This window comes from Giraffa tippelskirchi, chromosome 8, assembly GCF_054371585.1.
Source record: "Giraffa tippelskirchi isolate mGirTip1 chromosome 8, T2T-mGirTip1v1.2.pri, whole genome shotgun sequence".
NCBI lineage: Eukaryota > Metazoa > Chordata > Mammalia > Artiodactyla > Giraffidae > Giraffa > Giraffa tippelskirchi.
In genome coordinates, this window is record NC_137282.1 from 115,158,291 (window position 1) to 115,184,251 (window position 25,961).

General features: G+C 33.6%; 1 protein-coding gene across 17 annotated transcripts in view; it reads right to left on the reverse strand.

The window, feature by feature from the left end:
• Positions 1-25,961, reverse strand: part of RANBP17 (RAN binding protein 17) — a 355,438-nt gene that overhangs the window by 298,044 nt on the left and 31,433 nt on the right. For 10 of the 17 annotated variants that reach the window (XM_081520765.1, XM_081520763.1, XM_081520758.1 and 7 more), the window contains exons 5-12: positions 22,741-22,806; positions 17,443-17,547; positions 16,503-16,668; positions 13,707-13,780; positions 11,343-11,462; positions 9,839-9,985; positions 9,139-9,311; positions 6,939-7,132 (exon numbers count right to left, since the gene is read on the reverse strand). In XM_081520765.1, coding sequence (XP_081376891.1) covers positions 6,939-7,132; positions 9,139-9,311; positions 9,839-9,985; positions 11,343-11,462; positions 13,707-13,780; positions 16,503-16,668; positions 17,443-17,547; positions 22,741-22,806 — 1,045 coding nt within the window. Of the gene's footprint in view, positions 1-6,938; positions 7,133-9,138; positions 9,312-9,838; positions 9,986-11,342; positions 11,463-13,706; positions 13,799-16,502; positions 16,669-17,442; positions 17,548-22,740; positions 22,807-25,961 lie in introns of all 17 variants that reach the window. The other 7 variants (XM_081520762.1, XM_081520760.1, XM_081520756.1 and 4 more) reach the window with 3 other exon arrangements.

A 25,961-nucleotide genomic window follows, 5' to 3' on the forward strand; every position in this document is an offset into this window, starting at 1 on the left:
ATGCTGAAGTTGAAACTCCAATACTTTAGCCACCTGACACAAAGAACTCACTCATTGGAAAAGATCCTGATGCTGGGAAAGATTGAAGCCAGGAGGAAAAGGGGACGAGGTGGTTGGATGGCATCACCGACTCAATGGACATGAGTTTGAACAAAGTCTGGGAGACAGTGAAGGACCAAGAAGCCTGGTGTGCTGCAGTCCATGCAGTCACAAAGAGTCAGACACGACTGAGCAACTGAACAACAAAGAACAACAAATACACCATCTACAAGAGACACACTGTAAAAATAAAGACACAGACAGACTGAAAGTAAATGGATGGTGAAGGATAGCCCATGTAAACAGAAAGCATGAGACAGCACTGGATAAAAGGATCAATTAGTAAAGAAGACAATAAAAGTCTAAATGAAGCAAAAGTTGAAAATTGAAAGTAATATGGACTATTGCTGGAGAAAAAAATAGCAACCCACTCCAGTATTCTTGCCTGGGAAATCCCATGGACAGAGGAGCCTGCCAGGCTATAGTTCCTGGGGTCACAAAGAGTCAGACATGACTTAGTGATTAAAAACAATTGACTATTCCACAATCGTATTTGGAGATTTAATATTTCTTTCTCTGTAGATAAAAGAAATAGACAAAAAGAAAAGTAAAAACAAAGAATACCTGCATAATACTATTAATCATCTTGACTTAATTTCAATTTACTGCTACTGTACCCAATTATGGTAAAGTGTATATGCTTTTCAAGTGTACATGGTATGTTTGCCAGGATAGACCATAATGCCTCATCATAAAACAAGTCTTAATAAACTTAATATCTGAAATCATATAAAATTATTTTGCCCAAGATAGAATTAAATTCGAAATCAGGAAAAATAGGATAACTAGGAAAACCCAAATATTTTATTTAGAATATAAAAGCATACTTCTAATAATCTATAAAGTAACAAAGAAATAAGAGACTAGAAAATATCTTAACTAAATGATAATGAAAATAAAAGATCAAAATTCATGATATACAGCTAAAGCAATGCTTAAACCAGAATTTATACCTTTAAATGTTTTTAATTAGAAAATTACAAAAAGTCTAAAAATTAACGATGTGACACTTCCATCCAAAATTTTAAAAGATGAGGTAAAATCAAAAGTATAAGGTAGAAAATAAGAAATCTTCCTCCCAAAATACTCAAGAAATGAAAAATAAACAAAAAAATTTTTTAAATCAGTGAAACTAAGAGTTGATTTCTTGAAATAATTAAGAAAATTGGTAAATATCCAGTAAGTCTATCAGAGAAAAAGAGAAAAAGCAAAAATTATCAATGGATGAAGTTGGGGAAAAGGTACAAACTTTCAGTTATAAAAATAAATGTCATGAGGATGTAATGTATAGCATGGTAACACTGTATTACATATTTGAAAGCTGCTAAAACAGTAGATCTTGCCAAAAGTTCTCATCACACACAAAAAAATGTGTAATCATATACAGTGATGGATGTTAACTAGGCTTTTTGTGGTGATCATTTCTCAATATATACAAACACCAAATCATTACATGGTACATCTGAAACTAATATGTGGCAAGTATAACTCAATTTTTAAAATAGGACAAATGGAAGAAAGGACATCACTTCAGATCCCATAGACATTAAAATAATAATAATGGAGTATTAGAAATAACTTTATTCTAGTAAATTTAAAAATAGAGTCATCCTTGAAAGACATAAATGATTAAATTTGATCCCAAGTGCAAGAGGAAACAGGAACAGTTCCATATCAATTAACAAAATTTCATTCATAATGATAAACCTTCCAGGCCCACTGGCTTCACTGATGAATTCTATCAAACTCTAAAGAAAGAAATAATACCAATATTACACAGACTCTTTCAGAAAATAAAGAAGGAGGCAGAAACACTTCTTGACTCATTTTATATTTTATGAGGTCAGTATTACCCTGTTACCAAAATCAAAGTCATCATAAAAAAATGGGAAACTAAAGACAAATATCCTTCATGAACATCAACATAAAATAAAATTTCTGCAAACTGAATCTAACACTATATAAGAGAACAATATCATAACCAAGTAGGATTTATCCTAGGAATGCAAAGTCTGTTTAACAGGAAAATCAGTCAATATAATGTATTACATTAGTAAAATGAAAAAGAAAACAAAGGTCATTTGAGTAGGTACAAAAAAAGCATTCAAAGAAATTAATGCCCCACTCATTATAAATAATCTGAGAAACAGAAGGGAACTTCACGAAATGTATTATCAGTGATAAAAGGATTAATGCTTTTTTTATGTACAAACAGAAACAAGGCCAGAATATCCATTCTTACCACTTTTGTTCAATACTCTACTAAAGGTCCTACCAGTGGAATGAGGAAAGAAAAAGAAATAAAAGGTATGAAGATAAGGCATGAAACTGTGTTTACTTTAGGTGACATTATCATATAAAATAATCCTAAACTATTAAGTAAATTTAGCAAAGTCACAGGACACAAAGACAAAATTCTGGACTTATATAGGATAGTAGAGAATAATCAAAATTTACAATAGCATCAAAAATATACAGGAATAAATTCAGTAAAATATTTTTAATAGCTGTGAACTGAATATAATAAAACAAAAATCTAAAACACATACATAAGTGGAGCAAGATACCATGTCCATGAACTGGATATTAAGACAGCCCAAACTGATACACAGATTGAGGCAACCTCAATGAAAACTCATGAGTTTTTTAAAGAAATTGACAAGTTGATGCTAAAATTAAGACAACAGCAAAAGATGTAGAACACAAAACTATTCTGAGAAAGAAGAACAAGACTGAAAGACTTAAATTACCTGATTTGAAGACTTATAAAGTTATAGTAAGCAAGACAGCATAATATTGGCATAAAGATAGACATTTAGATCTATGGTACAGAATCAAGTCCAGTAACAGACCCTAGACTTCTATGGTCAACTGATTTTTGACAAAGGTACAGAATAATACAAATGGAAAAAAAGTCTTTTCAGCAAATGGTGCTAGAATTTGATAGCTATATGGGTTGGGGAGGAGGCCTTATTCTTCTTAGCTCACATCATTCACAAAAATTAATTCAAAGTGGATCACAGATCTGAACATAATAGCTAAAATTATTAAACTTTTAGAAGAAAAATATAGAACATATTTGTGACTTCAGTTACACAGATTTCTTCAATACAAAAACCATAAAGCCATAAATAAAAAACTGAAAATGCAGATCATTAAATTTTACAACTTCTGCTCTCTGAAAGAGTTAAAAAGTTTTAAGAGTTAAAAGTTTAACTCTTTAAAAGTTTAATGCTTAAGAGTTAAAAAGACAAATGACAGGTAGGAAGAAAATATTTGTAAACATGTATGTGAAAAATGGACTGTATACAGAACATAAAAACACTTAGAATTTCAATAAGACTACGTACAAAAGAACAAACAACCCAATATAAAAAGGGGAGAAAAATGTGAACAGGCATTTCACAAAGGAAGATATAAGAATGGCCTAAAAAAGCACAACTTAGTTAATTATCAAGGAAATTCAAAATACAACCACAGTGAGATACTGTTAGTATATACTCAGTAGAATAGCTGAAAGTAAGACAATATCAAATGATGATGAAACTGTGAAGCACTCTTAATGGAAATGAAAAATGGTACACTTCATAAAATAGCATAGCAGTATCTTTTAATATTAAACACACATTTCTCACATGACCCCATAATTTGTCTCAGGTATTTACCCAAAAGAGAGGAAAATTTAGGTACAAGGATTTGTTTGCAAGTGGTCATAGCACCATTATTCGTAAGTCAATAAAAACTGCAAGTGTAACTTAACAGGTAAACAGCTAAACAAAGTAAAAAGAAAACCATACTATACAATACTACACAGCAATAGAAAGGAACAAAATATTTACCTATACAATATATTTGAATCTCAAAAGCATTATCCTAAAGAAACAAAGTCAAACACAAAAGACTACCTACTGTATAATTTCATTTACATAGAAATCTAAAAGAAATGAACCATAGTGACAAAAACCAGCGGTTGTCTGGACCAAGCATTACGGAATGGAATTGAAGGGCATAAGAAAATTATTTACAGAGTGAAAGAAGTGTTTTCTATCTTGAATGTGGTGTTAGTTACATGGCTATGTATCTGCTAAATTCATCAAACTTTACACTCCAAAAAAAAAAGGAAAAAGGAAAAAGATATTAAAAACTCTTAATACAGACAAACGAGGGGTTCATTTTTCTAAAATATAAAGAACTCTGAAAAATCAATTAAAAAAAAAACAACAACCTAACAAAACAAATGAGCCAAAAAATGAGTAATTCTTTTTACAGAAAAAGACCAAACAGTTCTTAAACAATGTTTAACATCAATAATATGAGAATGCTAAATTAGACTGAGAAATGATTTTTCACCTATAGGACTGCCAGAAATTCAAAAGTTTGGTAATACTGTCCTGTGAAGACAATAAAATGGAACTCTCATAGATTGCTCGTGGACAAGTAAATTGGTATAGTCCTTACAGAAAATTATTTGGAAATATTTATAAAAATTACAAATACATTATTCCTATCTCCCAAAGCAGTTTTGCTTTTGGAAATTATCCTACAGACACACTTGCATAAATATAAGCTGACAAATACAAAGTTATTCTGTACAGCATTAATTTTAATAGCAGAAGATGGCAAACAATTCAAATGACTCGCAGCAGTGGAAAGAACAGTTAATTAAATTATGATACATTCAAAAAATAAAATATTCATCTTTAAAAAAGTATTCTCCATATGCTGATTTAAGAATAGCTATAAAATACATTGTTAAATGAGAAAAAGCAAGGAGTAGAACATGAGTGTGGTATGCTACATTCCATGTAAGTAAGAGTGGATAAGAACTCACATATTCATTAACTGTCTACGCAAACAGAAACTTTTGAAAGATGCAAAACTAGCAAGAATCATTATTTGTTAGAGTGAAGAACAGGAAGACAGATTACAGGACTGGAACAGAACACATTTTAATTTCTTTTTTTCTGAACAATGTAAAAATAACATCTCTTCAAAAGATTAGGTGAGTTAATCAAAATTTGATATGAAAACTAAGAGAACAGACACATTAAGGTTATATGTAAAGACAGGTCACAAACTTGAGGCAATATTTACAATTTAAACAACTAGAAGATTAGTGTTAAAACACTGTAAAGCACTCCATCAGCAAGAGAAAGACCAATAAACCAAATGGCGAGGAGAATGAAAAGTCATAAACATGTACATCACTGATGATGACAGCAAACAGTCAATAAACATAAAACACTAAACATCATTAATAATCATGGGAGTGAAAAGTAAATTATGTGTGAGGTATATTACCCCACTAGCCTGACAAAAAGTTTAACATTATGAGCTATTGGTGAGGAACTGGATCAAAATGGGTGGGATATAAAGTAGTATAATCACTGTTTGTAAAATATAGTTTGGCATGATCTACTGAAGCTGACTATGTAATGAATATATATAACAAGCTTTACAGCAGCATTCATTATATTAGCAAAAAGCAGGAAAAACACAAATACCCAGTGACAAGAAATGCATCAATAAATTGCAATACTGCAGCAGTACAAATGAAGGAACTGTATCTATAGCATCAATATAAACTCTCACATACACAACACAGAAAACATGAAGCAAGTTGTAAAAGAATAAACACATTTTGATTCCATTTGTATAAAGTTCAAAAATATGCAAACCTATGCATTATTTTCAGAATATATATATATATATATGCAGTAAAACTATGAAGAAAAGGCATCAACTGATAAACAAACAGCAAGCATTTTCTGCTGGCAGAAAAAAGGGAACAGCGAAGGTTGGGACTGACCTGTTATTTAAGTTATGTGAAGGTGTTTGTTACTGCTACTATATATCAATACTTAGATGTACTTGAAATTTAATAATTTTCAAAACTCTACTAAAGAAAGAAATCAATCATGAAAACAAAATGCTATGAAACAAAATGTTAGTTTTCCCTCATTTAATTCATAATGAGAGGCATGGAAGAGAACATTTAAAGAAGGTTAACTATTTCTCTATCCAGACCCTCAGCAGTACTGTGTGATTCAAAAAGCAAAACAGATAATGAACAAAAGGCATTTTAAGAAGACATCTTGTAAACATACAGGATAATTTTTAAAGAATTTTTTTAAAAGAGTTTAGATGGCAAATCACTGAAAGTTTGACTATCATCACTTACCAGTCACTTTCCAAACAAGATAAAATCAACAAACATGAAAGAAAAAGAAAAACATCCTGGAACTATAATTAAACTGCCTTCTATTCTCATAAGTTCCCTTCTCATAAGTCATCTCATCTAAAAATCTGAAAAGTGTATTTAATTTCCTATTTTCCAGAAAGGATTTAAGGAAATACACAGAAATAAATCTTTCTTCAGTAAAGAATGAAAAATAAAGAGGAAATTGTGAAACTAAAATATAATAATAAAATAAAGCCATGATGAACGCTAATAAATAAATGTAAAACCATGAATGAGGTCTTATGTAACTTTTAACTGGCTAAAATTGGGCTCAAAATTTTTAGTCAGCTATAGCTAAGAAGGAAACATAATTACTTAAAAGACAGTTATAAGTTAATAAACTCTACTCAAAGATCATCATCAGCTTTTTTTAATACTGATTCCAGAGAGAAATATTCCCTGCAAATCTTATAAAGAATTAAAATCATCAAGCCACCAAAATACCCAGAAGGTTAATAAAATTAATTGACTACTAGAAGAACAGAAATTGGGGAAATAAATAAAAATAAATTACAATAAAATTATTAAGTAAATTGATTAATGAAGTTACTTAAAATCCAATATAATACCATACAACAGTCATACAACATTTACTGACCTTCCTGAATTTCCAAGTCCACAGCTGTTCTGGAAGCTGAATGCACAAGTTTTTGGTAATTCTGTGCATTTTGATCAAACAACTGTACAAGAAGAGTGCATGTCTTTTCATATTCACATCTGCTAACAGTGCACAACTGCTCCAACTGCTGAAACACAGTGGTGGTATCATCCAGTGGATCATCTAAATTATCTCTGCAAATATGTAAGAATAGGATAACAGACAACATTAGAATGGGACATACTTTTACTCACCACAAATAAACTCTATTTAAGTTAAATCAAAATTCTACCACGGATAAAGAAATAAAAGACACTGAAGGTACAATACAAAATGTCTATAATTGAAAACATGATTAGGTATATTAAAGTACCAAAGAAACCATATGAAAGCTACTTGTATTAACAGGTAAGCTTACAAAGTTGCTAGCATACAGATCAATATATGGAATTCATTAATATATACTAACATAAACAACTGGAAGTGTAAATTTGAAAAACATTACCTTCGAAAGGCACCAGAAAACATAAAATACTAATTAAATTTTAATTAAATATATGTCAAGATTTAAAGACTGAATACTATAAAACCCTGATGAAAGAAATAAAAGAAGAGTGAAATAAATTAAAAGATAAACACGCTCATTGCCTGAAAGACTCAATATTGCTGAGATGTCAATTCTTCCACCAAATTAATAAATTAATACACAAGTTCAGTGAAATCATAGTCAAAATTCCAGAAGGACACTTTTTGTAGATACTGACAAAATGATCCTAAAATTTAAGCAAAAGAAGAGCCAAAATAATTTTTAAAAGGGAAAAACCAAGGTGGAAGACTCACACTACCTTATCTCAAAGCTTATTATAAGGCTACAGTCCTCAAGGCAGGGTATTAGCAGAAGGAGAAACAAAGAGATTAATGAGAATAGAGTCCAGAAATAGAACCATACATACGTGGTCAATTAATTTTTGGAAACAATGTGAAGACAATTCAAAGAAGAAAGGAGAGTCTTTTCCACAAATGGTGTTAGGGATAACCAGTTTTCAATATACATAAAGGAAAAAAAGGAAAGAAAAAGAATGTGGAGACTTACCTTGTATCATATACAAAACTTAACTCAAAATGGATTATGGACCTGACTTTAAATTCTAAAACTATAAAACTTCTAGGAGAAAAAAATTAAGGATAAATTGGACTTCATGAAACTTTAAAACTCCTGCTCTTCAAAAGGCTCTGTTAAGGAAATGAAGAGGCAAGCAATGGACTGGAAAAAATATTTGCCAAACACATATGATAAAAAGACTTGTGACCTAAGTGTACCAACCTCTCAAATCTCAATATAAAAAAATAAACTCAATAAAAAAATGGGCAACAGATTTGACAAGTATTTACCAAAGAGTATACAGAAATGGTAAATAAGCACAAAAAGATGCTCAACATTATTAGTCACTAAGGGAATGCAATTTAAACCAACAATGAGGCATCACACCTGTTAGAATGGCTAAAAGTTTTTAAAACTGACAATATCAAGTGCTGGTGAGGATGCAAAGCAATGGGATCTTTCATAAACTGCTGGTAGGAACGCAGAACGAAATGGGCAATTTGGAAAATGGTTTGGCAACTTCTTTTAAAGTGAAATACACATTTACCTAGCAACCCAGATCTCACACCTAGGTATTTACCCAGGAGAAATAAAAACTTACATTCATACAAAAATCTGTATAGGAACACTTAAACAGAAAGAATCCAAAAGGTGAATGGATTAATAGTTATGATATATTCATAAAATGAAATACTCTTCAGAATAAAAAGTAAAGAACTACTGACACAAAATGGAAGCATTTCAAATGCATTATGCCAAGTGACAGAAGCCAGACTAAAGGGCGACACACTGTATGATTTCATTTACACAGCATTTAAAAGAGGCAATCATTTTAGGGAAATAAAACAGATCAATAATTGCTAGAGGCTAAGGATGAGGAAACGTCTGACTACAAAGGAACCTAAAAGAACTATCTGGGGCGATGGAACTATTTTATATTTTGATTGTAGTGTTAGTTAAACACAAATGTATACATTTGTCAGAACTCATAAAACTGAAAAAGGTCAAATTTTACCACAGGTAAATTATACTTCCATTTTAAAAAAATTCCAAGATGCAGAAGATGAAAATACAACAAAAACATTTAGTTTTCAATACCTCACAACTACGGCAACAGATTCCAAGCGAGAAGTGATAAAGGCCTTCGTGATTTCTGGTGCATAAGTGTCTAATAAGTGGGGTTCAGTTGATTTCACAAAAGGAACAGATGCTACCATCCTTTGCCACAGAGTTAATAAATAATGGACACTGTTGGGAGCGAATTCCCAATGCTGCAAAAAAGAAAGCTAGTGTCACTTAAACTGACATCATGTCTTCCTAGAGGAAGAACTGCAGAGGCAACATTACTAAACAGACATTTAAAACTAAACTTATTCTGATTATAACACTAATGAACATTTAACACAGCAAATTTTAAATCTTTGTGAACATTCTTCTAATCTTCTTTCCACAAATATTTTTTAACAGAGCTGATACCATGTGGAAAATATAGTTTTAAAACTTCCCCCCAAACTTATAAAAAGAATTTTTCCAAAAACTAATCTGTAAAACTTTATTTTATTTCTCCACATAGATTTTACCAGTTTCTCAATTCACTCTTTAATTATTAGATAATTAGATGGGCTCTAAATTTTTATTATTATAACATTTGTTACAAAGAACTTTTTCCTAAAATCTTGCAATGAATATTTTTAACAAAGTGCTTTAATAGATGTTTTTAAAAAACCCTGCCAAATCTTATCAAGAAAGTATTTTAAAACCATTTACAGTTTAGCATCAGCTATGTATTTTTACTTACCTGTAGACTAGTAATGGTAAAATTGGCAATCAATCTGATAACTTCAGGATATTCCTTCACCATAACTAATTCTCCCAGCTGATAATTTGTCTTTAAACGAGCCAAAAATCGACAAAATTCATGATAATTACCTGGATCAGACAAACCCTAAATTATGAGACAAAAAGAAAGGCTATTTTAAAAACTTAAAAATAAACCAAACTAATGACCATCAATAAAATTCCAAGAGTATTTTACTAAGTCTCAGTGTTTTCATGGGTACTTACTGCACTTTGCATCAACTGGGTAGATATCAATTAAAAAAAAATGATTCCCACTGGGCTTAATGTTGTCCTAAATGATTAATAACAAGGAATTCAAAGTACAGGCTTCGGAGGAAGCTTTGACCATGATGACTAAGTCATAACATTTGGTAACCATTACATTACCCAAAAAATCTGCATGAGAGAGAAGTGAGAGACAGAGAGAAAATGTGTATGTATGTGTGTGTTGTGGCTTAAACAGAAGTCAGTACAGGAACTGAAAAACATATAAGGTGGAAAATAAGAATGGCTCTTGAAATCCCAGAAAAGAGCAATACCACTACATTTAGATTAAATGTGTACACACAAATAACAGAAATATATTTTAATTCAACAAGTATTTATTGAGTACCCATAGGCATGACGTCCTCAAGCAACTCCCTGTCTCTAAATCATTCAAATAAACTGCCACAATGTACAGCAGAAAGTTTAACAAAAGTACTATAATATATAGAAGTAACTGGCAGAAGGACAGGTTAAAACCAAAGTCCAAGAAACTTGTCCCCAGGGAGCCCCTTGAAGACAGGATGCGCATTATCACCGTTACAGTTTGAGAGGTCTGTCTCTGCCAGAAGGTATTCACAGCCAAAGACTTACATAAACCTCCTAAATCATTATTTAATCTTTTAAAATCTGTATTCTCACTACAGATATTTTAAACCAAAAACTAAAGTGAAACAAATTTTATCCAGACACCCCAAATCACTAATTAATAATGGCTTTGCAATTCTCTGAAATGAATATTGCCATTGAAGACTTGCAGTTAACATAGAGTAGATTTAAAAATCTACAAACTCTTATTGCCCACAAGAGGACAAAAAGATATTATTTCATAATTTAAAGCCACTTAGTTCAATATTAACGTCCAGATTTATACTGTCTTCTAGTTTAGAATATAGATATCACTCTAATCACTTCAGTAATTTAAGAAGTACAAGCAAAACACAATGGTAAAAAGCAGAAACATAATAAAATATGCAACTTCTATTCCTATGGGAAAAATAAAAACAACACAGACATCAGTCAGGAAAACATGCACTTTTAAAAACTGCCCATTTATACTACAGATGAGAGCTAAGAAAGAAGACTATGATATGTACATTCTTCCAGAATCATAACCATGTCGTAAGTTTATTATGCACCTTTCAGCAGAAAAACTGTATTTATATATGCTAATGTTAATTAAATTACTTCGTAAATACCTGAGGGTTTTCAAGTATCCTTTTTACTCCCTTAATTAAATTACCGAGGTACTTGGCACGTTCAGGACTGCTAAATAAGGACCTTCTTGTAGAAGCAAACTGAACTAAACATGAAAGTGCCTAAAAACAGGAACAACAAAATTCATTTCAACTTTAAAAGTAACTGTGGCCACACGAAAGGAACACTAGTTTTTACATTAAAATTTTTAAAATTTTAATGATAAAAAAGCATTATAGAATCCAAAAAACAATGTAAACTAAATATCATCAATCATTACCACCATCCATAAATCTTCAATCCCACCATTAGAATTTCCATTTGTATATAAAATTCCTCTAATATTTTTGTACATATTAGATACACCAGAGCAGAGCCAGGATCTGAATACACTCAAAAGGCTCCCAATTGCTTTTGCTGCCTAAACCTTTGCAAACTGATGAACCAGGTGCTTCACCAAAATGAAAAAATGAAAATATTGTGTTGTTGCAGAATATGTTTAGGAAATACTACACAAAATGCACTGCAGTATCCTGTAAGTAGGAAAAAATCTGTAACTTTATTTAATCTAGCATGTCCCAAATATATCTGGTGACAGATCATCTTGCCCACACCATTTATTAATATCTTGAGAACAATTTGGAAAATGTTCCTGAAAGAGTTAGATATCCTATAAAAATTCCCACAGAGAATAACAGTGGCCTAGTTATCTTCCTTAAGTTAATACTTTATCAGACAATTTTACTACTCAGGTTTTTAATTCTCCTACTGGAATTCACTGAAGCCTTTCATTTATTAATTGAGAGGCCCCAAACTGGCCCACTTATGTTTTGTTTTGGTCCACATATATATATATCTGCCCACTTATAAAAAAATAGAATTATCTGTCAATATTTAAATATTTCAGTGAGGAAATTTCACACAAAATGTCTGGCTCTCAAGGCAAAGATGAGAATAGGGACAAAAAACCAGTTTAGCTGTTACTCAGTTTGTCACAGTCCTTGATGTTAAAAACAAAAAAACACAAGCAAACAAACATCCCAAAAAACAAAACTTCTTTCTGATGTGTAGAAGGTTTAGGAAGCACTAATACAATTAAAAATATGTAGAGGTTTGGGGCCAAAACCACTGAGTTTGAATCTCGGCTCTAAACTTGAGCTGAGATTCAATCTCCTTAAGAAAGTCACTTATGCCATTCTGGGTCTGCTGACTTGTTTACATGGTGAAGATAACAATAGTCGCCTTGTAGGGCCACTGTGAGAATCAAGTGAGACAAGAATCATATGATGGGGCATGCGCAACAAATGTTATTATTTACTCTCTTAAACATTCTCTTAAAGCAGTTTTCCATCCTACTTTTTAAGTACCAGTAGCTTGTTTGTTTTATCCCTAAACATAACTGTAAACATAACATGAAACCATGGTTTTTTAAACAACTAAAAACAGGACTCTTCTGGTAAAAAGACAGAAGGCTGAAATTCTGTGGTACCACCTAGAAACATGAGTGTCCTATGAAAACCAGTTGAAGAACCAGCCCCTTAATAAAACCCTCGTTTAGAGAGCAAGCATGTTTTTAAGAAGGAGAGGGGGCAGTATTTTTGTCAACCTACTCCTCCCTTCTAGGCAACGGCATATCTAACAAACATACTGCTCATATGTACTTTACACTGAACTTTCTTTTTTTAAGGAAATGACAATATAAGAATCCTCCAACTTTACTTCTACAAGCTTAGATATTAAAGTGACAACTTTTTCTTTTTTTTTTCAATCTTGTCTGGTCTTTTTTAGATTCCACAAAGATGAAATCCAGAATCTCAAATTTATATGTAACCAAAGAGTGTGAATTTTGTAGCACACAATAAAACTTGATTCAAAAAAGAAAATGAACAACTGGAGTGATGAACATAAAACCAAGTGAGCAGATCCCCCTTGTTTTTCATTTGGAGATATCTGATGGGGGCTGCATGGCAAGCCTGACATGCAGCCAAGCAGTGAACAAGAGTTGGAGAGAGGTTAAGAAAAGGGAAGGTAACAGGTGGTGTGGCAAACTACTGGACTGAGTACCAGACAAAGAGCTGGGTACTGAGTAGGAAAAAAGATATTTAGAGGATGATAGGTTGTCTTGGCTATGGGCATGAACTAAATCACCAGTTATGGGTTTGGGGCTCACCAGTGAAATGGCAGGAACTATGGACTATAGTAGAAATTGACAAATAGGTTAAGCAATACAAATCTCAGATAGATGATGTTAAGAATTTCTTATGAGAGGTAAACTCAATCAAGAATATAAATAAAGTAAATATGTACCACCCTGAGATAAATATCACAGGTACTTTTAAATGAAATAATGAATGAGTTTTACTTACTAACTGAGATAGGAGTGGTGGAAGTGAATGATACAAATTAAAGAAAAGATCCAATGTTTCTGGTTCCAGGAAAACTGAAAAAAAAAAAAAATCTAACACCATTACTTTTAATTCAGTGATATTTAGCACAGTAAGACATTATCATACAAACCAAGAACTCTAAGATCTCAGCATGTGGCCAATCTTTATTTCTAGTTAGGCTAATTCCTTTTAAATTCCTAGCTATTTCCCTTTGAAAGATGGAAATAATACAAAGATAGAATTAGATCAGATGCTCCTTATTTCTATGTAGCATCTACAGTTCTCACTGAGAGAACCTTCTGTTTTCATTTATATTAAAATAATATTAACAATTAAAAATTCAAACTAGCAAAAAGCAAACAGTACTAAAAAGTATACAGTAAAAAACAGCTGTCCCCTACTCCATTCTGACTACCTTTCAACTCTTAGCTATATTTAAATACTTTTCCAAATTACATGCTGTATGTACTACATGTTTTTATTTGACTGTTTTTAGATATCAAATGAACTTGTTACAGTGCATGTCTAACCACTCAGCCCCTACTCCCACCACTCTTTCTACAAACCATCCTCTATCAAAAATCCACCCACTATTATAACAATTTGAGATTAAGTCAATTCTATGCCTTTATTACGACTACACAAATAATTCTAACAGCTGAGCCAAGTAAACTATGATCATATCACATTTCTAACACCCCCTGGATTTAATCATACCATCTTTTTTGTGCTTAGTTGTATAGACAGATATCTGTCACTAATTCTTTCCAAATGCCCTGACAGATGTGCAAAATGCCCTTCACGCTATTTTCCACATGGTCAATAACATTAAAAAACTTTCATTTCCATTTTCCCACCCTTCCTCCCAGAGCCTTCTTCAACTTAGACTGACTGTTCCCAAATGTGTTACATAATTATCTTATGTCTGCTGACTGTTATCTTGTGTTAAAGCTTTCCAAAACCCCATATCCTCTATTTTCTTGGCTTATGTATCAAGTAGATTCCTAAGAGCAAGCACATTAAGGGATAAATCTCAGAATAATTTACATGTCTGAAAATATTTTTATTCTCTTACACTTGATAATTTCAGTCTAGTTTGAAAATTATTTTCCCTCAGAAATCTGGGGATATTACTCCATTGCCCTCTAGCTTCCAGTGCTACTGTTGAGAAGTCTAATACTATTCTTGATCCCAATCCTTTATAGGTGACTTTGTTTCTGGTAGGTTTTAGGATCTTCTTTATCATTTTTATTCTGAAATGTCATGCTTATGAAGTTTAGTGTATGTTTTTTCATTCATTATGGTGGGTACTTATTGGATCTTTCAATCTGAATATTTATGTGTCTCACTGCTGAGAAATTTTGGTATTGTTTGCAAATTCCCTTCTGCTTTTTCCCGTCCTTTCCTGAACTCTTAATAGATGCCAAGCCTCCTAGTTTCATACTCTAATATTCTTATATTTTTTTCCTCCTATAAATCTCTTCCTGCTTTTTTTTATTCTACTTCCTAGGATATTTCCTTAACTTTATCTTCCAACTCTTCTACTAAATGTTTTATTTTGGCAACTTTTACATTTGGAACAGTCTCTGAACTTTTGGATTTGAAACAATATTCTATTCATGTTTCAGGAATGCATTACCTTTTCTTAATCTCTCTGAGGATATTAATTAGCTCTTTTGGAAATTTATTTCTACTCTTCACTTTGTTTCTACTAACTCTCCCCTTTAAAAATATTTCTTGAGATAATTAGATTCATATGCAATTACAAGAAATAATACAGAGAGATCTTATGTTTTATTTACCCCGTTTCCCCAAATGGTAAGTTGCTGCAAAACTAAAGCACAATATTACAATCAAGAAAGCACACTGATAAAATCCACCAATCTTATTTGGCTTTCCCAATATTACATGTATTTGTGTGGGTGTTTGTGTGTGTTGGTATGTGTGTATTTACACCTGCGCAATTTTTACAACATATGTTGGTGCGTGCATTCATCACCACTATCAAGATACTAAGTTCCTTTTAATTGTTTTAGTCTCTGATTTCCATATTAGAAGTTTTTACCAAATGTATGGTGCTTCTCTGCTGTATCTGATACCTTGGAATATGAAACCTCTCCAGTTTAATTTCTCAAGGAAAAAAAGCTCTGGTCTTGGGACTGGAGAGGAAAGTGCACTTAGAGAAGGGGAAAGGGCAGTCACAGAGCCCCACCGATGGTAGGGAAGACCCCAGGGGGTGTTTGTGCCGACCACAGACTTTTCACCAAGAGCTATCAGCCCCATCCCCCACCTCTGACTTTGACAGGAAAACCCTGCAGTCGTCATCTCCCTGGGATGAGTGGGAGCATGTACATTGGCTCTTTTTTGGTACCCCTCTCTGTAAAAAAGTAAACTGCAATTCTGCTTTGCTAAGTTAGCTACTCTAATTCACTCTCTTCATAACTTTGAAAAATATGATGATATCCCTTGCCAAGTGTTATACCCTCTCCTACTCTGTTTATCTGAAAATTTGAAAATAGAACTCTTCATTTCCCTACCTAAACTTATTTTCCTCCAACAATAGAGCTGGTCTTCTCTTTTTTCCAAAATCAAAATATGAGGTTACTTCGAATTAAACTGAGGAAAACAGATTTCAACACTGGGTATCAGCAGCTACTTTGGGTTACAATTTTTTAAATTTTTTGATTGCCAAGTAAAAAACAGATAATTGCATATAAGGCAACAATATTGCTTAATCCTATGTTGACCATTCCTTATACTAAACTTTCTTCTTACTTGTTCTCCAAGTTGTTGGAATCTGTACTGTGCAAAGATCATCTGCAGATTCATCTGCTGAACTGCCAATGAAGTCAAAGTTAAGGCAGTTGAGGACCAGTTTCAACACTTGCATTACTAGATTTTGCTGATCCTGATCCTGAAGGTTTAAAGGCTTGGCCAATATCTGAAAAAGGTTCAAAGTCAAATAAAATATTATGAAATTATCAATTAAAAATTTTTACTCAACCTAATTTAAATAACTTCAGTGTCAAATTAAAATTAGTAAAAAAGAAAAAAGAGAAGAAACTGCAAAGGGATGTTGCTGTAATAGACTATTCTCAAACTTAATATTGTAAAATGGGGATAACAACCTTTCATATTTAAATGCAAAATGGAGGTCACCTTTTACGGTTGTGAGAAGCAACTTTAGGACAAATACTTTACACAGCACAAATGTATAAATGTACAGAATTCATTAGCTCAAAGGAGCAATTGGAACAAACTGAAAGCATGATATTCTTCAAGAAAAAGTGGGGGGAACTTCATGAATAAACGATACACGTTCAGCTAACAAAGGTTCTCAGAGGCTGTTTGGATGTGGGGGGACAGTCATAAGCTTCTGGAGAACAATCCTGACCCCTCTCAAAAGTCTCAATTAGTTTCTGCAATAATGTACAGTAAGAAGACAAAGAAACTACTATCCAAAGACAAGTTACCAAACTACCTTTGGATCCTACTTGATTATATCCCTATTAAATAAAAGTGAATTTTGGGGGACTGTTTAGATTTGTGCAAACCTACTGTTCTTCATGGGGTCGCAGAGTCAGACACAACTTAGCAACTGAACAACAACAACTGTACTTAAAAGTATCCACAATAACTCCTCAAAAGGCAGAATGGGGTACCAGGGAATTCATCTGAAATTCTTCTGAAACAGGATGCTCAATTATTAACTTACCTCTTTTAGAAGAGAGCATGCTAGCACTAAAATGTCTTTGAGAGAAGTATCACGAAATGAGGTAGCTATTTTCCTGTGTTTTGCTGAAGGTCTAGAATAATCAACCTAAAAAGTTCAAGATGAATTTATTTAACCAGACTTACCAAACAGCAAAGCAAAAATTTACTATGTAAGAAAAAGAGTGAAATTAATGATCAAATAATCATAAAGTATAGGGCTAAAAGAGCTTTTAAAAATCTGCTAGGGTAGGTCATTTGTTCAAGGTTACTCAAAGAGCTAATAATGGCAGAGCCACAATCAGCACCCCATGTTTCTGGATTGTTTTAATTCAGTGCTTTTTCTGCAAACTATACTGATCCTAAAATTAAAAACAAGAATAAATCATCTTCCAGAGGCATTATAAACACACATTATAAAATAATATATAGATACTATCAACTCCTGAGACATGCATATTTTGCAATGGGCAAGAAACAACCTCCCTGGTCCTCAGACTCCATCTATAAAATGAAAAATCTCTAACATAATCTTAAAATTCTTATTCTTATTCTTATTCTTATTCTTATCCCAGTTTACTGGGATTCAGTAAACTGAATCAGCTACAGAAAATTCTTGCAAATGAAAGTGATATTTCTATATACAGCAGATGCGTATGTCACTGATTCATATATTTTGATATTCTTTAAAAAAAAAATCCCAAGGCAGAAATTATAAATAATCAGAAACTTGATTTATTACATAAGCCACAGTATATTCCTTCTGAATATTTTACTAGTTAATAATAAGTAATTTTTAAGAATAAGTTTACCAAGAATAGTTGTTGAGCTTCTAATCTAAAATATAATATGGCAAAAAGTATCATATTAATACCATTAATATTTCCATTTATCACCAGGAAACAGCAAACAAAACTGAAGTCTGATACTCTAATGATTTGTTAATACCACAGGCAACAGTTGCTATAGCATTCCTTTTGCTATGTGAAAGATGAAAGTAAACCATTTTCCTTACTGACATTTATATTTGAAAAAAGCAGTATGATCAAAATTGACTATGTGATACTTCCTAAGCTCCATCATACTATACTTAGATGCCACATTTACTCATAGGAACATGAAACACAACAGAAGTCCAAAGTGATTACAGAAAGCAGTTACTGGGATCTCTATCCACTATGCAATACTCAAATTAGCATTTGCAGCATTTCTCCCTTTTTTAAAATCAAACGTCCATCTGTCTTTCAATAGGTCTGTTTCTTCAGTTTCCCTCAATATATAAAAACATTTCTCAATACAAATTAGTAATAGCATATACGATTACAATCTCAACTTATGTACCTTTCACATATTATTTCACTAAATCCTCAAAACTAACCTATATTCACATATGAGAAAATTAAAGTTTATAGGCACATCATAGCTATAAATGGGCTTCCCAGTGGCCCAGTGGTCAAGAATCCACCTGCAACGCAGGAGACACAGGAGACCCAGGTTCGATCCCTGAGTCGGGAAGAGCCCCACTCCAGTATCTTGCCTGGAGAACCCCATAGACAGAGGAGCCCAGCGGACCACAGTCAATAAGTTGCAAACAGTCAGGCAACACTGCAGTAACTTAGCACAGCACGCACATCTGCAACACTGAGGGGAGAACCCTGGGTTTACCGAGCACTTGTACATACTCACCTGTGCCAGTAACTTACCTAACTAATCATAATAAGACCTTCGGAAAGTGTCATTCTCACTATACAGAAAGTGATACGTAAGTTTAAACACACTGAACAAAGTAGTAGGCACTAGAGCTAAACTACAAATCCAGGTCTTACTTCAGAGTTACCTTCTAGGCACATGACTTAGCAACTACAACAACTACAGCAACAACAACAAATACATTCTACTTGGGTTACTTATTTAGATGTCCAATGTTTTTGAGAAGAGGGATTATGTATCCATTTTCTACTGTATAACTATGCCTCAAGAATACCGGAGTGGGTTGCCACGCCCTCCTCCAGGGGCTCTTCCCGACCCAGGGATCGAACCTGGGTCTCCTGTGTCTCCTGCATTGCAGGCGGACTCTTTACCACTGAGCCACTGGGAAGCCCATTTACAGATATGGTGTGCCTATAAACTTAAATTTTCTCATATGTGAATATAGGTTAGTTTTGAGAATTTAGTGAAATAAGTACTCTTAGCTGTTACAAAAGCAACACAACATATAATTCTAAATTTTTTGAAGTCTCAAGTTTAGATCCCTTTCTTAAAAGACACATCCTGTTATTGATCCTACATGAATTTACCTGGCTCACATTTGACAACTATAATATTTTATTTTCTTTATGGATTGTAGATCTCCCTATTGCCTAGTTCAGAAGTACTTAAGAAATGATAGTTGAAATTGTTAATGCTCTAAAATTAGGCTGAGCAAAATGTCTCTGCAGAAGCCATGTATTTTTTATTATAAAACCCAAAACTGCACTTCAGAACTTGAAGCTTTTTCTGAAAAGGTATGTACTTGGTTCTACACAAGATAAGCCTGGAGCATCTTGCGACAGGAAGGAAGGAAATGTCCAAAGAATGGTGAGTAAATGTCAAATGAACAGAGATGCCAGCTTGAAAGGGTTTCTAATGGCCAAATTTGGGAAAATCTGGGCATCAAAATATAATGTTAGTAACAAACTATAACATATTAAAGTTGGAAACCAGGAATCTGTGCTGATAGAAATAATAAATGAATAAATCAAAAATGTAATGAAGTATTAATAAGGTATTTTCAGAGTTTAAAGTACCCCCCCACATAATATTTATTAATTAAAGGAGAAAAGAATAAATTTACAATTGAAGAAGCCTGGTAGAGACCATCTTAGTCAAGTGACCAAATGTAAATGAGATCATGTGCTCCATGAGAGGAAGCGATGAGAAATCCACAGGATCAGCACATCGGCCTCCCTACAGCACTCACAGCCAAACCTCTCAGCCGGCTGGGTCAGGACCAGCCCCCAGAGCCGGCACACCCTCAGCAATCTCGGCTCAGCCGCAGCAGGAGGGCACATGCACCCACAGAGGGGAGACAGAGTGCCTGGAGCGCTGGACTCCAGTCACCAGCGAGACTGCCAGCGGGCCCCGGAAAACATCTTTCATCTAAGACCACTGTTTCAAGAGCAGGAGATGTAGCCAAGATACCCACTGCATAGAAACAAACACAGTTAGACAGAATGAGGAGATAAGGGGTTACCTTCCAAATGAAAGAATCAGACAAAATCCCAGAAAAGGAAAAAAAAAAAAAACCCCAGAAAAGGAACTAAACGCAAAATGCAGATGACCACTTACCAGATAAAGAGTTCAAAGTAACAGCCAAAAAGATGCTCACCAAAATTGGGAGACAAATGGATGAACTCAGTGAGAACTTCAACAAAGAAATGGAAACTATAAAAAAGAACCAATGAGAACTGAAGAATACCATATCTGAAATGAAAAACACACTAGAGCGAATCAACAGCAGATTAGAGGAAGCAAAAGAATGGATGAGCAATCTGGAAGCCAGAGTAGTGGGAACACCCCAACTGGAACAGTTACAAGAAAACAGAAGTTTTAAAAAAATGAGATAGTTTAAGGGACCTCTAAGACAACCACAAGTGTATTAACATTTGCATTATTATAGGGGCCCCAGATGGAGAAGAGAGAAAGAAAAGAGCACATAACATACTTGAAGCCATAATTGCTAAAAACCTCCCTACCTTCAGTACCAAAAACCAATCTGAATAACAAATAGGCCGAGAACATGAAAAGATATTTTTCCAAGGAAGACATACACATGGCCAACAGACATATGAGAAGATGTTCAACATCACTCATCTTCAGGGAAATGCAAGTCAAAACCACAATGAGGTATCACCTCACATTTCTCAGAATGGCTATTATTAAATAGACAACAGATAACAAGTGTTGGCAAGGATGTGATTAAAGGGGAACCCTTGTGCTATTGGTGGGAATGTTAACTAACATGGCCACTGTGGAAAACAACATGGAGGATCCTCAAAAAATTAAAAATAAACTACCATATGATCCAGCAATTCCACTTCTGGGTATTTATCCAAAGAAAACAAGAGTTACAATAGCAAAGATATGGAAGTGTTTATCAATAGATCAATGAATAAAGAGTGTGTGGCATATATACACACAATGGAATATTACTCAGCCATTTAAAAACAATGAAATCATGTTGCATGCAGTAACATGGGTAGACCTAGAGGGTATTATGCTAAGTGAAATAAGTCAGACAGAGAAAGACAAATATTGTATGATTTCACTTACATGTGGAATTTAGAAAACAAAGCAGAAAGACTCATAGATACAGAGAATAAACTGGTGGTTGCCAGAGAGGGGTGATGGGAGTTGTATAAATAGGTAAAGAGGATTAAGAGGTACAAACTTCGATTAATTAAATAAGTCTCAGGGATATAATGTATAGCATGAGGAATAGTCAATAATATTTTAATAGCTTTGGATGGCAACAGATGCTTACTAGACTTATGTGGTGATCAATTCATATATATATATATATATATATATGTATACACACACACACACACGTCAAATCACTATATTTTATACCTGAAACTAACATAATATTGTATGCCAGCTGTACTTCTTAAATATAAACACTTATATAAATTCATAAATATAAACACTACATTTCCCTCTATTATAACATTATTCCATATAAAACTCAACTCCTCCTTTTGTTCTGTTTAGAACCATGTTAAATACAAAAGTGAACAAAAGCAGGTGAGGATGTGCTCAACTGCTGAGCTCATAAAGGCACTGGTGGGGGGAAGCGTAGCTTCTGCAAACTCTGCTTGTACAGGGTGAAAACTCAAGCTAACGAGGGAGTGCCACGTAGCCTGTTCTGTGATGAGTCCTGCTGTGTATCCTTTATCAAGAAATCAATTCACCAAATCGCTTGTCTTTTATTTGTAAGCGAATAAAGGCTTGTTTTACTTTTGCATACAATTTATTTGTATGATTAGTATATTACTATACCCATGGAATATAAAAGAACAATTATCCAACTGTCATAGAGGACCATGTCTAATTTCCTGTTCTTTGTAGTACTTTACATTCTTGCTATTATTTTCAATAACCATAAAAGTGTTCCAACACTTAATTATCCCACCAATAAAATACATCCCCCTCTCCCAAAAAAAGGCTTGCTTATTCAGAGTTTTATACAATACAAAGTTTTACATCAAAGAAACAGCATTACTTAGCAAACTTCATGTCACCATTAGATGGAAAGGCTTACCAGGTTCATTTCCTGAGTCAATTCTGAAAGGATTATTACTCCTATTATGCAGTGTTCTACAGCACCCTTTGGAAAAAAAACAAATTTAGCCTAAATGGAGACACATGATTGGTTCTTAATGCATAAATCAGGTAATATTTACAAGTAATTAAATTATGAAACATCATATTTTCTTAAAATAGATTTATTAAAATATACAGAAAAATCACTATGAGGTCCACAAATAAAAATAATTTCATGTTCATTTTTTGAAGGATACATGTAGATATATAGCTGAGTGGGAAAAAACTTAGTATTGCATACACTCTATAAAATATCTTCAGCATGCATGACTTACAATAAACTAAACCTCAAAATATTAATACAAGAGTTTTATTTTCATAAGACTACAAATAAGAAGGAACAAAAAACAATTTTTAGCTCTATAAATTTGCTTGGAGGTTACTGAGATAGATGTATTCAATAAATAATTAATAAATAGCTTAGAAATTAATTTAAATCCCTTGACCTAGTATCACGTAAGGTCGCTTAGGCCCTTTTAATTTTATTTAATAGTGCACATGTATTCATTTATATATGGATCTATAATGAAGGCATGTGAACTGTCCAATGCACTGGGTAAATAAATACATGACTATCAATATAGTATGATGTTTTAATATAATCAGCTTCCAATTTAATCTCAATAACTTCCTTCAAATCAAAATTCACATTTTATATGCATATTACTAACAAATTACCCAACTGCAAAATCATACTGGAGTATGAAAATAAAAATGTAACATCCAATTACTGTGTAATAATTTTAAAAAGCAATACAGATCTTTTTCAAGTCTTAATTTTATAGCTGGTCATTCCTTCTAACTATTACAGAATTTCACTAACACTGGGTAGGTGTAATTAAATTCAAATTATCTCAGAATAAATAAATAAAGGAAAGATCCTTAATTTCTGCATGTTAATTCTTTATGGCCCTTTAGGACAATCTGAACTCGATGAACTAAACTACAGATCTCGTTACTGAAGCATCCATCTCTCCTGTGTAAACTAGGCCACTGCTCCTTCAAGTGTCATTCCCTAACCAACTGCTGGCCCATGAATCTGCTGGTAGTCTGCAAACTAGATTCTGATCTGAGAATGGGTTGATACTGGTTCATGACAAAAGAGTTTGCACCAGAATATAAAACAGATAGGTCACTAAGTACACTGTTTAGTTCAGCTGGCACTTTTTTCATAGCAAATCTCTCTCAATGAGGTAAGGACTATGCTGATTTACTGACATTTACTCTGACGTAAACTCCTTATCTTGCTGTGGAGCAGCAATCTGAATAGCGCTGTCCTAGATGACAGTAGGATCTCCTGGATATATATGTAGAAAGGAGGGACATAAATGTTAAAAGTAAGGCAGCAAGAAGGTTACAATAACAGAGAAAAAAGACAGACAAAATTTCAGGCCATTAAAAATTTCACAAACCTAAAATAATCTTTAGTGCAAAATCCAAAGAAGCTGTTACTACTCAAAGGAACAATGGGGTATCATTTTGGAGTACTAAAACATTAAGTCAATTGTCTTTCTCATGACTCCAGGTTAAGTTAGGTCATAATACCCAGAAAGCAAGTGTTTTTTTGGTGATACTGTAATAAACTTTGAAGATAAAACATTTTCTGTTTCTTCTGGCCTTCAAAACTGATAAAAGCACGCTAGAGCCCAGTGCAATAAGCTCAACTTACCAGCCACTGAAAAGGAGACTTAAAAAATGCTAGCCAACAAGAATGATTTAATTTCATTCAGTTCAACCTTGCTTTTATTTTAAAAGAAATGTAAAGTCTATTCTTGTTTACACTAATGACTGCTGAAGAACTGTGTAAATCTTAGCAAATGACAAGAGAGGGGTGCTACTGCATTAATCAAAATTATATGCACAATTATAAAGTGAGAAACATATGTGTTACTGAATAAACTATTCCTCTGTCCTAGAGCAGATCTCCTCAGGGCTAAAAATACACTTACTCCAGTGATGTTTTAGATAATCATATATTTGCTAACCAGGATTTCAACAACATGAACCACTCCAGTACTCTTGCCTGGAAAATCCCATGGATGGAGGAGCCTGGTAGGCTGCAGTCCATGGGGTCGCTGGGAGTCGGACACGACTGAGCAACTTCCCTTTCACTTTTCTCTTCATGCATTGGAGAAGGAAATGGCAACCCACTCCAGTGTTCTTGCCTGAAGAATCCCAGGGACAGGGGAGCCTAGTGGGCTGCCGTCTATGGGGTCGCACAGAGTCGGACACGACTGAAGCGACTAAGCAGTAGCAGTAGCAACAACATGAATAAAAGAGAAGCAGTATAGTCTAGAGTTTCATATTATGGGGTTTCTAGCATTACAATGTATGATGGAATTACATCTTACATAGAGATTAAATTTGACAGTTACTGTATAAGCAATAATATCTCACAAAGTCCAAATTGCCTCTAATTGCCAATAAGCCAACACCGAACATCTCTCAATTAATCCAAACTGCCAGTTTTTCCTTGAGATTTGTAACAGACCATTTCATTAGTAGTACCAGCTAAAGTACTTTTCTTGTGATCAGGGATAAAATTTACATGAAAAAGTGTGTGTGTGCTAGGTTACCTCAGCCATGTCTGGCTCTTTGCAACCTTATGGACTGTAGCCCACCAGGCTCCTCTGTCCATGGGATTCTCCAGGCAAGAATACTGGAGTGGGTCGCCATCCCCTTCTCCAGGCAATTTTACTGACCCAGGGATCAAATCCATGTCTCATGTTTCCTGAAGTGGCTGGCGGGTTCTTTACCACTAGTGCCATCTAGGAAACCCACACATTTAAAAGTACGTTCTATCTTTAAATCAGAACAAACTGTGGAAAATTCTTACAGAGATGGGAGTATCAGACCCCCTGACCTGCCTCTTAAGAAATCTGTATGCAGGTCAGGAAGCAACAGTTAGAAATGGGCATGGAATAACAGACTGGTTTCAAATTGGGAAAAGCAGTACGTCAAGGCAGTACATTGTCACCCTGCTTATTTAACTTATACGCAGAGTACATCATGGGAAATGCTGGGCTGGAAGAAACACAAGCTGGAATCAAGATTGCTGGGAGAAATATCAATAACCTCAGATATGCAGATGACACCACCCTTATGGCAGAAAGTGAAGAAGAACTAAAGAGCCTCTTGATGAAAGTGAAAGAGAGTGAA